At 39.3% G+C, this 13,579-nt stretch overlaps 1 protein-coding gene across 49 annotated transcripts in view; it reads left to right on the top strand.

Annotated features, from left to right (window-relative positions):
* The window catches only part of ATE1 (arginyltransferase 1), a 162,632-nt gene that overhangs the window by 41,504 nt on the left and 107,549 nt on the right, over nucleotides 1–13,579 (top strand). For 48 of the 49 annotated variants that reach the window (XR_015155419.1, XR_015155414.1, XR_015155413.1 and 45 more), the window contains one exon: nucleotides 6,180–6,212. Coding sequence is in view for 39 of the 49 variants with exons in the window: in XM_086377897.1 (XP_086234023.1) it covers nucleotides 6,180–6,212 (33 nt within the window). In the remaining 10 variants the exon portion in view is untranslated. Of the gene's footprint in view, nucleotides 1–1,815; nucleotides 1,873–6,179; nucleotides 6,213–13,579 lie in introns of those variants that run through there. The other variant, XM_086377932.1, reaches the window with a different exon arrangement.

The raw sequence follows: 13,579 nt of genomic DNA, 5'->3' as shown, positions 1-13,579 counted from the left end.
GCGTTCATGACGTTTATCATGTTGTGTGTACAACTCTAGTACTTAATTATCTTATAACTGGAAGTTTGTACTTTTTGACTTGCCTTTATCCAGTTTTCCTTCCCCCTACCGCTACCTCTGGTAACCACAAATCTGATTTCTTTTTCTATGAGTTTTTGTTTTTGAAATATAACTCTTCTACAAGGCTGTGTTAGTTCCTGTTACACAACATGCGGTTTGATATTTCTGTGCATTTCAGAATGATCACCGTGGTAACTGTCATTATGATCTGCCACCATACCAAAGTGTTGCACTGTTACTGACTATACTCCACGTACTATACAGCTCATACCTGTGACTCATTTATTTTGCACCTGAAAGTTTGTACCTCTTAATTTCCCTCAGCTACTTCTCTCCCCACTCACCCTCTTCCCCTCTGGCAACCACCTGTTTGTTCTCTGTGTCTATAACTTTTTCTGTTTATTCATTTGTTTTGTTTTTTAGGTTCCAAATATGAGTGAAATCCTACTGTATTTTTCTTTCTCTGACTTCTTTCATTTATCGTAATATCCTCTGCTGCTGTTGCTAAGTCGCTTCAGTTGTATCTGACTTTGTGCAACCCCATAGACGGCAACCCACCAGGCTCCCCCTTCCCTGGGATTCTCCAGGCAAGAACGCTGGAGTGGGTTGCCATTTCCTTCTCCAATGAATGAAAGTGAAAGTGAAGTTGCTCAGTCGTGTCCGACCCTCAGCGACCCCATAGACGTCAGCCCACCAGGCTCCTCCGTCCATGGGATTTTCCAGGCAAGAGTACTAGCTCTATCCATTTTTTGCAAATGGCAAGATTTCATTTTAATTAAGTAATTGTTTAAGGCCACATGGCTTGTAGGATCTTAGATTGAAAGATTGAAAGGCATCAGAAGATTCAGTTTTTTATGGCTGAGTGATATTCCATTGTGTGAGGACTTCCCTGATGGTCCAGTAGTTAAGACTCCACGCTTTCACTGTAGGGGGCGCAGGTTCGATCCCTGGTCAGAGAATTAAGATATCCCAGATGGCACATGGCGCAGCGAAAAAGAAAGGTCCATTTTGTGCGTGTGTGTGTGTGTGTGTGTGTATACCACATCGCCGTATCCATCTGTTAATGGGCGTTTAGGTTGCTTTTGTTTCTTAGCTGTTATAAATAATGCTGCCGTGAGCATATGGGTGCATATATCTTTTTGAATTAGTGCTTTCATATTCTTTGGTTAAATACATAGGAATGGAATTGTTTGATCATATGGTACATCTATTTTTAACTGAGGAATCTCTGTGCTGTTTTCCATAGTGGCTGTGCCAGTTTACATTCCTACCAGCAGTGCACCTGGGTTCCCTTTTTTCCACATTCTTGCCAGTACTTGTTTGTTGTCTTTTTGGTAATAACCATTTTAACAGGTGTGAGGTTGCTGCCTCACTGTGGTTTTGATTTGCATTTCCCTGATGATAAGTGATGTTGAGCATCTTTTCATGTGCCTGTTGGCCATCTGTATATCTTCTTTGGAAAATGTCTAGTCAGTTCCTCTGCCCATTTCTTAATCTGGATGTTTGTTTTCTTGATGTTGGGTTGTATATTTTGGATAGTAACCCTGTACCAGATACATCGTTTGCAGATATCTTCTATTCAGTAAATAACCTTTTCATTATGTTGATAATTTCCTTCTCTGTGCACAAAGGTTTTTTAGTTTGAAATAGTCTTATTTGTTTATTTTTGCTTTTATGTCCCTTGCCTGAGGAGACATCCCCCCCAAATATTACTAAGACTGATGTCAAAGAGTTACTGTCTCTGTTTTCTTCCAGAATTTTGTGGTTTCACATCTTACATTTAAATTGAAATCTTAACATGGAGAAGAGACTTGCAGTTGCCACGGAGGAAGAAGGGTGGGGGGAAAAGATTGGGAGTTTGGAATTAGCAGATGCAAACTATTTTAGATGAATGGATAAACAATAGGGTCCTACTGTGTCGTATAGAGAACTGTACTCAATATCCTGTGATAAACCATTATGGGAAAGAGTATGAAAAAGAATTTATATATATGTATGACTGAGTCACTTTGCGGTACAGTAGAAATTAATACAACAGTGTAAATCAACTACAATAAAATATTTTTTTAAATAAATCTGTCTTTAATGCATTTAAAATTTACTTTTGTGCTTGATGTGAGAGAGTAGTTCAGTTTGATTCTTTTCCATTTAGCTGTCCAGTTTTCCCAACACCATTTATTGAAGAGACTGTCTTTCCCCCATTGTGTATTCTTGCCTCCTTTGTTGTAGCTTTATCTTTAATTTTTGCCATTTTAAGTATGATGTGTCTTTTGTGTGATCTTTCCATTGATCCTGTTTGGGCTGTCTGTGCTTCCTGGACTTAGATGTCTGATTCCTCTTACAGGTCAGGGAAGTTTCCAGCTGTTGATAGTATGTATGTGTATGTTCTCTACCCTTTGTCTCCCTCTCGTCCTTCTGGGACCCCTGCACACGAGAATGTTAGTACCTGTGATGCTGCATGAAGTCTCTTAAGTTGTCCTCATTTCTGTTTTCAAAAATTTATTGATTGATTGATTTTTGACTGCGCTGGGTCTTTGTTGCTGCGTGCGGCTTTCTCTAGTTTCCTGGGCTCAGTAGTTGCGCCTCACACTCTATAATGTGGGCTCAGTAGTTGAGGTGCATGGGCTTAGTTGCTCCACGGCATGTGGGATCTTCCTGGAGCAGGGATGGTGAACCTGTGTCCCCTGCGTTGGCAGACGGATTCTTAACCCCTGGACCACCAGGGAAGTCCTTACTCTTTTTTTCTGTTTAGCTTCAGTGATTTCCACTGTTTACCTTCCAGCTTGCCGCTCTCTTCCTCTCTGTCATCTAATCTACTGTTGATGCCTGGTAGTGTTATTGTTTATTTTAGTTATTGTGTTCTTCATCTCTGGTTCTTTTTTGTATTTGACATTTTCTCCTTGTTAAAAACATCTGACTTCTCACTCTGTTCATCCGTTCTGTCCCAAGTTCTTTGAGCTTATTTATGATCATTACCTTGAGCTCTTTATCAGATAGATGGCATATCTCCACTTCTCTTCATTCTTCTTCTAGGGTTTTATCTTATTCCTTTATTTGAAACATATTCCTCTGTCACCTAATTCGCTATTTTTATTTCTATGTATTTGGTAGGGTGGCTACATTTTCTTCCTCTTTCAGGTATAGCAAGGGAGACACCCTTACAAATGGAGATTTCCATTACCGATGTATAATAAATATTTTCTTGCAAAGAGGCAACTCCTACTTGGTTTTCAGAGTTTTCTCCAGTCTGCTGTGTCTTAAAAATAACAAGCTTAAATAATATTCCAAACAGACACATTTTGGGGTGGCAAATTCTGCTCCCCCCTACATTATAACTGGCTCTGTTTTTAGAGACGTTTACATTCACAGCAAAATTGAACCATTTTTGATACTGATCTAACTTCATGGTATTTGTTAAAAAGGTGTCTGTTTTCATGATCAATTTTAGTGTATACACAAAATGTACTTTACAAATTATATCTGCATTTTTATGATTGTTGTTTTTCAAAGTATTACCTTCTTTTCTACTGAATATATTATGTGTCATTCATTATGAATGAATTTACTAAATACTAGTAATTAACCGGAGGGAAAATAGCAGTGGGTTTTTCTGGTGCACTAAAAATAAAGTAGGTGAAGCATTTTCATCCTTTCTCATGTCCTGTGAATAGGATGGTGAATGCGTGCCTTGTGATTTGTTATTCTGTTTATACAGCCTTGCTGATTGAGAAATTTATATATTTCATGTTTTGGCAGCATCAAACAGGAAAAGAATTTTTAGGTCTGTTTTGAAAAAAACTGACAGGAATGTTACATATATACATGACGAAGATGTAAATTATTTGAGTTTCAAGGAGACAGTAGTTTTCTTGGAGAGTATTTGCTATTCTTCCCTTATTTAAAGTGACTTCTGTCAGACAAAAAAGTAATCAGTCCAGTTGATCTAAGAAAGAAATGGAACCTTTTGTTCAAGCTAAAATGAGGATTATAACCTGGGAGCCATTCAGAAGCTCCAAGAACTGTTCTGCCTGTTAGAAGTCGAAACACAGTTATAGAACTTTTATGACAGAGGGGCCTGTGCATTAAATGATACACAGCCCAGATCTGCAGGTACAAAGCGATGGGTCGTGTGACCCCTCACAGGATCGAGAAGGAATGTTAGCTTCGCAGCAGTTGTCTTGATGTGCTGGGAGGATGTTCTCTTCGTGGTTGAGCAGGTATTTCTGCTCCTGGGGGAGGCGTGATGGGTGCGTGATGCAGATAAACAGTGCGTCTTAGAGGGCGGAGAGGAGGCCCGAGGGCACGGCGCTGCTTTTTATGCTGACAGTTTTCTTGTCTTCCCATAGAATAGGAATTTTATTTTACACTTCCATCATAATTAATTCATTAATTACAACTGAACCAGAAATACTTCTAAATTCTCACTTAGTATGTATAACACAGTTAACAGGCACATAGTGGAGAAAAGCATGGAAACCCTACAATAGAAACTTTCTCAACTTTAATATAAAAATGCACCATGCCTCATTTTCCTCTACTGTGAAAACTGGGTAGTCTTTCAACTAGCACTTTTTACTCTTGGGAGAAAGGGTAGAGATTATTTTATGCTGGGCTAATGTAAAAAGAATCCAAGACTATAAAGGTTGCAATTTAAATTTCATTAGAATTATGTGCTTCATATCAGCATTATGAAATTAAAAACTTTTGGTATATATTGCACTTTCAGAAAGTTCTCTTTTAGCAGTTAACATAATTGAGTTGGATATTAATATCATTTAAATTAAGAGAAAAGTCGTAATAGTGCCTACATTGCATTATACCCTATCATCTAAGGCCTAGGTGATACTTACTAGTTAATTATGTGGCTTTGGCGTACACTGGTAATCTTTTAGGAATTTATTTGCTTTAGATTTGGAGGTAGGAAATGTCTGGTATGTTTTTTAAACTTTATTACGAAAATTGTAAACATTCACAAAGTAGAGAGACTTGTATAATGAATCTTCATATGTTCATCTCCTGTCCTCACTAGTTTCATATAGTGTCGCTTCTTGTTCTGTCTCCACATTCCCCACCATAACCTGCCTTCCAACCCCCCGTGCTCTTAAAGGAAATCCCAGAGATCATGTAATTTCATTGAGAAGTACTTCAGTATGTATCTCTAAAAGAGAATCAAAATATCTATATTCCCAGTGAGTACTAGCTAGCTCTGTTGTGGAGAGGAAGTTCAAGAGTGCTTGCTAACTGGCCTGCTATCACATTGTGTAGTTAATTTGCATTTAGTAAGATCCAGAGTTTATATTACTTGGCTTTTTATTATTACAATAAGTCTCAAAGGATTTGGAGTGTTGATTTTGTAAATAACATCTAAGAAAACGTGATTACCATCATGAATATGTATGAAGGTATGTAACAGTCCTCATCTCAGAGCTAACCCGCGATTTACTTTGTCAATTTTTTCAGGCTCCTCCCCAGTTCCAAAATTTGTTTATTTATTTAAATGCTGAGAAACAGCATGTAACACTTAGTTTCAGATGAAATTTATAAGCCATAAATTTATAATTTATGAAATTTTTAAGTCAGAGAGAAGAGAGAAAAAATGTGTGTATGAGGTTGAAAAAAGAGGAAGGGCAGAACAGCCTGGGTTCTAGAGAAATAACTCCCTTTAGTTCACTATCACTTACCCAACCTGCTCTCTTGGTTTTGACTTTTTAATTTCCTTCTTCTTGCTTTCCTTTTTGGTTTGTATATTTTTCTTCTCTGAAGTTAGGCATTTATATAACTTTGCCTGTGACATTTATATTGTTGATTCCTCCTTTATTACACAGGGATTGTTTTATTGCATAAGGGTTGTGACATAAAACTTTAAAAAATAAAATATCTGTTTTATTGTTTTTATACAGATTTTGACAAATATTTAAACTCATTCTATGGTCTAGGTTGAGCTTTTCTGTACTCTGTAAATGAAATTATATGGTGTATGAAGCATTATGTATAGACATTTAGGTTCACTTTATGTGCCCTTTTTGAAAAATTTTGTAATAATTTTTTCTTCTTTGTGTGTTCTCTTTTGCTGCTCCTTTATTGGATGAAACTGATTCTCTTCGAATGTGATTCTACAGTTCACAAGATTCCTTTGCAGCTCACCTTTGGAGGTAAGGTGACCTTAATATTGTAAATCATTGACCTTAATATTGCTATTGGTATCTTTTGTGAGGCATTTATTTGATAATTTAGGAGTGATCATTTTGTCAGGATGTATATTCTTCAATACCATAAATGAGACCAGTAGTTATAGGGCCATTCACCTTCACAATAGATGATTGCCCTCATTTTATCAGGTAGAGTGAAATCAGCCCATTTTACTTATTTATTTTTTATTTTATTTATTTATTTTTCACTGTGCGGGCTTTCTCTAATTGTGGTGAGTAGGGGCTACTCTCTTGGAGAAGGCAATGGCACCCCACTCCAGTACTCTTGCCTAGAAAATCCCATGGACAGAGGAGCCTGGTAGGCTGCAGTCCATGGGGTCGCTAGAGTCGGACAAGACTGAGCGACTTCACTTTCACTTTTCACTTTCATGCATTGGAGAAGCAAATGGCAACCCGCTCCAGTGTTCTTGCCTGGAGAATCCCAGGGACGGGAGGCCCGGTGGGCTGCCATCTATGGGGTCCCACAGAGATGGACACGACTGAAGCGACACAGCAGCAGCAGCAGCAGGGGCTACTGTCTAATTGGGGTGCTCGGGCTTCTCATTGCAGTGGCTTTTCTTGTTGCTGAGCGCATGCTCTAGGTTGCACAGGTTTCAGTGGTTGTGGCACATGGACTCAGGATTGCAGCACATGGGCTCAGCAGTTGCCACCCCCCAGGCTCTCGAGTACAGGCTCAATAGTTGTGGTGCATGGGCTTAGTTGCTCTGCAGTGTATAGGGTCTTCCCAGACCAGGGATTGAACCTGTGTCTCCTGCACTGGCAGACAAAGTCTTTACCACTGAACCGTCAAAGAAGCCCAGATCAATCTATTTTAGAGCCTTGTTTTGTCTCCTTCCTCCCATAACGGTCTCACATTGACTTTATCCTCTGTAAACTGCCCTGGTGTTAAAGGGGAGTTGGAGAAGTCTGGGCAGAGGCTGTGTCCAAGGAGGTTTCAGTTCGTTTGAGAGAACTTTTTAAAATCCGTGAGTTGATTAGGGAAGAGCAAAGGACTTACTTGTATTGAGCTTCATTATAGCCCAGATAGACTTCTGGGTGCCCGACTCACTTTCTCCTCCAATTCTCATGATGGCTCTGCAATTTAGAACTGAAAACCCAGTGATAAAATTGTGAGATAACAAAAACTTAGATAATCAGAGAACCAGATATGGGTGTGAGCTGTGGTTGAAAAGGAATTAATCGGAGAAGATGGTGAGACTTTGGGAAAGGAGTGGAGAGGGGAAGCAGCGGGGCACGTGGAGGGACACTGGACTCAGTACCAAACCGAGGTTCAGGCCAGGTCTTCACTTACTAGCCACACAACTCGGGGTGGTCACAGCGTCCCTGAGCCTCAGCTTGCTTATCTTTAATATGCAGATAATGATTTCTACCTCTCAAAGGAGGCAGTGGACATGGGAGCAGTTTATAAAGTGCTATTCAAGTCTTACTGATATTTTGTGTTCTCCTCTCAGGCTGTGCCTTCAGCCTCACATGGCAAGACTGTCCCTGCCTTTCACTTGTCCTTCCTTTTGCCTCTGTTGTTTACCTCACTCTGTTCCCTTCCCCGCCCCCAACCTCTTCAGACACATCCTGCTTCAGGCCGAGCCTAGATGCTGTGTAGTCTGCGAGGCCCTCTAACTGCTCCACATAGAGGCAGTTGTTCCCTTCTCTGTTTCCATATTATATTCTCTGATTATTGAAGCTACTGTTGTTATGTGGTGTGGCCCGCCCTCCTGGTGGCCAGCTTGAATGAGTTTCAGGGGAAGCGGAGCAGACCAGAGGGGTAGTACCATCCAGGTTTGGTTCCCTTTTCTACGTCCACCAACCAGGGAGAAACACAGCTTGGAAAGATTCTGGGCTTTGAAATGAGAGATCGTTGGGTGACCCGTGAGCAAGTCATTTCATCTTTCAATTAATCTAAAAAATGGAGATGATAGTAATACTTACAGGGTTATTAAAATGAAATGAGATAATGTGTGATAAACGCTAAATGTAATACCTGTCACATAGAGTTTTAAATGAATTTTGGTGTAAAAGCAGTAAAAGTTAAAACTATAACATAAGAAACTTGAAGACAATATAAATTATATAATCTACTCTTTAGTTGATAAAGTGCTTTCTAAACATAGAATGAGAACTATCACAAAGGAAAAGATGGAAAAATTAAATTTGATTTTGTTAAAAAAAAAAAAATCCGTGATTTGGTTCATGAAAACATGCATAGTTAAAAGGCAGTTTGGGAAAGTGTCATAAAATGATTATTGTACTTAATATAATCTCTTAGAATCAGTTTTTAAGTATAATGTTGTCTTTTGACTGAGATGTACATCAGGGAAATCTTTAATGTCAAAACAGGGTCTAGTCTTGGGGAAAAAAGGGAGTGGCAGGAGCTTAGAAGAGCTAATGTTGATAATGCTTAATGCTGGACTCTCATTTAAGTAAGAGCTCAGGGGAGTTGCCAGGAATAGGAGTTTTGAGCAGAAGGCGTTTGGGCTAGATGAATTTACCTACACAGGGAGTAAATGAGGAGGCTGGAGCTTGATGTCTGCCTCACTGGGACAAACTACCAGTTTGAAGATGTTACTGAACAATAGCAGAGATACTTTAAATAGCCCTCACTGGTAGATTTCTCTCAAGTGTAAGCTCAGTAAGAGAGGACCCTGTTTCTCTTGCTTCCTGTGTTTACATATGTAGTTAAGTACTACTGATACATGGGCTTCCCAGGTGGTGCAGGGGTGAAGAGTCCACCTGCTAATGCAAGACATGTGGGTTTGATCCCTGGGTTGGGAAGATGCCCTGGAGTAGGAAATGGCAACCCACTCCAGTATTCTTGCCTGGAGAATTCCTTGGACAGAGGATCCTGGGGAGGCTCCAGTCCATGGGGTCACAAAGAGTTGGACACGACAGGATGCACACAATTGATACATAGGAAGCACTGAATATGTATTTGTTGTAGGAAGGGGGACCCCTTCCAGGGCCTGAAACTGGGCTCTTGTCTAACTCGGAAATGAATTGTCCGAGGAGACACATGTGCTGACAAAGCAAGAGATTTTATTGGGAAAGGGCACCTGGATGGAGAGCAGTAGGGTAAGGGAACCCAGGAGAACTGCTCTGCTGCGTGGCTCGCAGTCTCCAGTTTTATGGTGATGGGATTAGTTTCCGGGTTGTCTTTAGCCAATCGTTCTGACTCAGAGTTCTTCCTGGTGGTGCACGCCTTGTTCAGCCAAGTAGATGCCAGAGAGAAGGATTCTGGGAGGTGGTTGAACATGTAGTGTCTCCTTTTGACCTTTTCCAAACTCTTCCACTTGGTGGAGGCTTATTAGTTCCTTGTTCCTTACCAGGACCTCCTGTCGTAAAACAGGTTATGCAAATGGTTACTATGATGCCTGGCCAGGGTGGACAGTTTCAATCAGTGTGCTTCCCCTAACATTTGTTGAATGAATGAATGAAGGAATAAGTAAGTAGGCACCGCGAAGGCTGAGAGTAGCAAGCTTTTCCGCATAATCTGGCAGAACTCAGGGCTGCCAGAGCACACACGGGCTAATATTTATGTCTCAATATGGTTAACAGTCTCTCTTCCCAGCTAGATTGTAGCTACTTAAGATCAAGATCTTTATTTTTTTCACCTTTGGATGATCTCAAGTATACATAGGACTTGGAATGGTGCCAACCATACACCTAGATTTGTACCAAACAAATATTATAAAAATTATATATTATTCTGGTTAAATGCTGGGGAATCTTTATGTAGAAGCTTCATTCTTTGGTGAAAAGTAGAAAGGAAAGCATCATGATCAAAGTTTAGTGATAGTTTCTGTTCTTTTCTGTCTAATCTGCTTTCTCCATTTAATGATCTGGAGTTGTATTTTACCTTGACTAAATTGAGCTTTTTTTCTTACTGGATTTATGGACATGGAAGAGGCAAAAGAAGCAAAATTGAAGATGACCAATGCGCTTTCTTTTCTTGAAGCATTTGGGAAATACTTTAATCTTTTTTTCTTTTTTTGAGAGCATTCTGTTGGTATTTTCTAGCTTGGAATTTCGCAGGGGCTACCTGATGGCATAGTTAGTGACTGCTCCCCCCAGGTCTCCAGCAGTGCTGAGTTTAGGATTCTGTTCCTTTGCTGCAGCGCAGAACCTGAGAGCCAAAGCAAAGCCAAGGCAGAAGAATGTTGAGAATCTCTAAATGTTTAATTTTGCCATTAAGCTTATGCTTTAGCTAGAGAAGGAAAATTGCAAATATGGTTAATCCCCAAATACCTTATTTTGAATAAAATAAAAATAGTTCAGTAGAGGAAGTAAAATATATGAGGTTTGCAGTTGAAAATAAGGAGACTTTAAATTTCATTCTCTCCGCAAAAACTACTGTGAATGAACCATGTTCCTTTGTTGGAAGTCCTAAACAGTTAACTGCCACATGAATCTAACGAAATTGTCAGGTTATAGTAATCACATCAGTAATTTGATCTGCTGTCATTTGAATGGAGCCATGTGTGGAGAGTCAGTTACTTCCCTCTGTGGGGCTGACCCTTTTACATTCCTGTAAGCTGAAGACTAATAGAGCTCATTAAGCTTTATGGGAAAAGAGCTTTTATCACCTCGTCAAGTCAGGCAGCATATTTCCATTATATTCCTAATTTCGTGTGGCTCTGTAGCTGCTGATGTGCGTTCCCCTGCTAGGTTTACATGGCATCTCTCCCTTACAGACATTTTTATTGACATTTCCTAAGCCTGAATTACATTTGTGTGGCACCACCTACAGATGTCTTCAATTAAATGTAGGTAAATAAAAGGGATTATGTATCAGAGGCTGAGAGATTCTTGAAATTCTAAGTCAGACTTTGCCAGCCAGTCCAGTAGGGTGCAGTCTCGCCATCATTTTGAAGGTAGAGAACTATTGGAAGAGGCATTTGTAAGAAAAGTTAAGCCACGTGGGAATGTGGGTCACTTAGGATTCTCTTCAAGAATGTCCTATTCCTTCATTCCAGATAGCTTAAGATCTTCTTCGTTAGCAGTTATCATAATAATTTTTCCAGAAGTTAGCACCTGTAGTATATGGGCGTACCCTTGGGTTACATTATTCTCACAGAATGTCTATGCAGTTATTTCCAGTTTCCTTATGAAGAAAATTGAACCTGGAGAGGTAGTTTAGTTGAGTTCGAGATCTACTAGTGACCAAACAGCAACATGTCTTATATTACATGAAGTGATGATAATATTATTTGAAGGAAAACAGTGAAAAATTTGAGATATGCCAGCACAGCACTGTTGACATTTTGGGTTGGGTAAATGTTTTTTCTGGGCCCTGTCTTGTGCATCGTGTGATGCTCAGCAACGTCTTTGGCCTCTACCCTAGAGATGCCAGTAGCACCCTCCCCTGAGTTGAAACAAAATGTCTCCAGACTTTGCTAAGTGTCCCTTAGGAGTAAAATGACTCCCTGTTAAAAACTGTTGCCCTAGAATAGTCTTAACAAAAAAAGAGCAAAGAGAGTTAATAATCCAGTAGTGGTAGAAGCAATGGTAACATGTTTTCAGTCTCCCCAAAGGTGAGAAAAAAGACAGGTAAAAAAAAAAAGGACAAGTGAGTTGAATAGAAAACAAATAGCAAACAGGTACACTTATACCCAACCATAGCAATCACTACACTAAATATTAATGATCTAAACCAAAAGTCTGCTCTGTGGAAATGTTTTATGTCTGTACAGTTGAAAACATGTATGCAGCCAGTGGTCATACATAGACACTGTGCTCTTCAGGCACTGATTTTAAAATTTTTTAGATTTTATTTAACTTATGTAGCCATATGTGGCCATTGGCTGTCCTATTGGGCATTACAGGTCTAAACATTCCATTTGAAAGGCAGAAAATTAGACTAGATAAAAGAAGAAAAGGAAAATCCAACTTAAATATGAAAGCATGAGTAGGTTAAAAGTAAAAGACCAGAGTAAACTATACCATGTAAATACTAATCATAATAAATTATGATTATGTTATGTTAGGAGTGGCTGTCTTCATACCTGACAAAATAGACTTCAGGGCAATGGCTCTTAGCAGAAGGAAAATGGACATTTCTTAATGATAAAATGGTCAGTTCATCAAGTGAGGACAGTAATCCAAAATGGGATACACTTGAAAACAGAACCTCAGAATACATGGAACTGAAAAGAGAGGTAGTCAAATTCATTGCTTATAATTGGAGACTTCAGAACAACTTTCTCAGTAACTGATAAAACAAATAGAAAATTACAAGCAATATAGAAGATTTGGACAAAATTATTAATATACTTCTACTTAATTGATACCCGTTGAAAGCTGTACCCAACAGTGAAAAAACACATGTTTTTTCAAGTATATATAGGGAATATTCTCCAGGACAGATTATATGCTATAACATTATACAAATCTCAGTAAATTTAAAGGGATTGAAATAATCTCTGTTCTAAGTGAAATTAAATTAGAATCAGTAACAGAAAGAACTGTTACAACTTAGCAATAATAAGGACAAGCAGACTGGTTAAAAAATAGATTAGAGACCTGATTATATATTTTGCCATGAAGACATATAAATCACTAATAAGCACATGAAAAGATGCTCACAATCCATTAGGGAAATGCAGATTAATACCACAATGAGATACCAGCATAAACTCACTGGGATGCCTGTAATCAGAAGACAACACCAAGTGTTGGTGAGATGCGGAGAAATTGGAACCCTCAAACATTGCTGATGGGAATGTAAACTGTTTATATGGTGTAAACATTTGCCAGGATAGTATTGTGTATTGAAAGAGATGGGTGTTTTCCTTAACATTTAAATAGTAACTAGTTGTACCCAATATTAAGTATTGTTAGACATTAGCATTTTTTGGTAGTTTGCAGAAACAACTTTACAAGTTTTTTTGAAGTTGGGAACTACTTTGTGTCTTACTTGAAACTCGGGGGTCATATGTGTATATTAGGGTGTGTGTGTGTGCACATTTGTGTGCTGATTGCAAACTGCAGGTAGTGCGGGTTGGGATCTGGCTTTGCAGCCTGCGGTGACATTCATTCATTTTGCTGTCAGGAAGATAAAGGACTGTGAGAACCTAACCATCTCTTCACTCAGCATATGAAATAGCATTGACCTTGGGATGGCTGTGGCAGGTATCATGATGTCGCCAGTAACCAGAATTTGAAAGAGGGACTGGCTCTTACCTAAACTCAGTCCTGTAGAAGTGAAGGGAGCTTGCAGAGATAGTAGCGGGGAGGGTGAGGTGGGCAGAAGGTTGAGTTGCTAATCATGAGAAGGGAGTTCAAACAGCTTTACCATATAAAGAGGACATATCCAGCGT

This window comes from Bos grunniens, chromosome 26 (assembly GCF_055505025.1).
Source record: "Bos grunniens cultivar Pamir isolate PY7600 chromosome 26, Bosgru_T2T1.0, whole genome shotgun sequence".
In the NCBI taxonomy this organism is placed as follows: Eukaryota; Metazoa; Chordata; class Mammalia; order Artiodactyla; family Bovidae; genus Bos; species Bos grunniens.
Note: the sequence above shows the minus strand (reverse complement) of the source record. Positions and strands in the feature narration are given on the sequence as shown.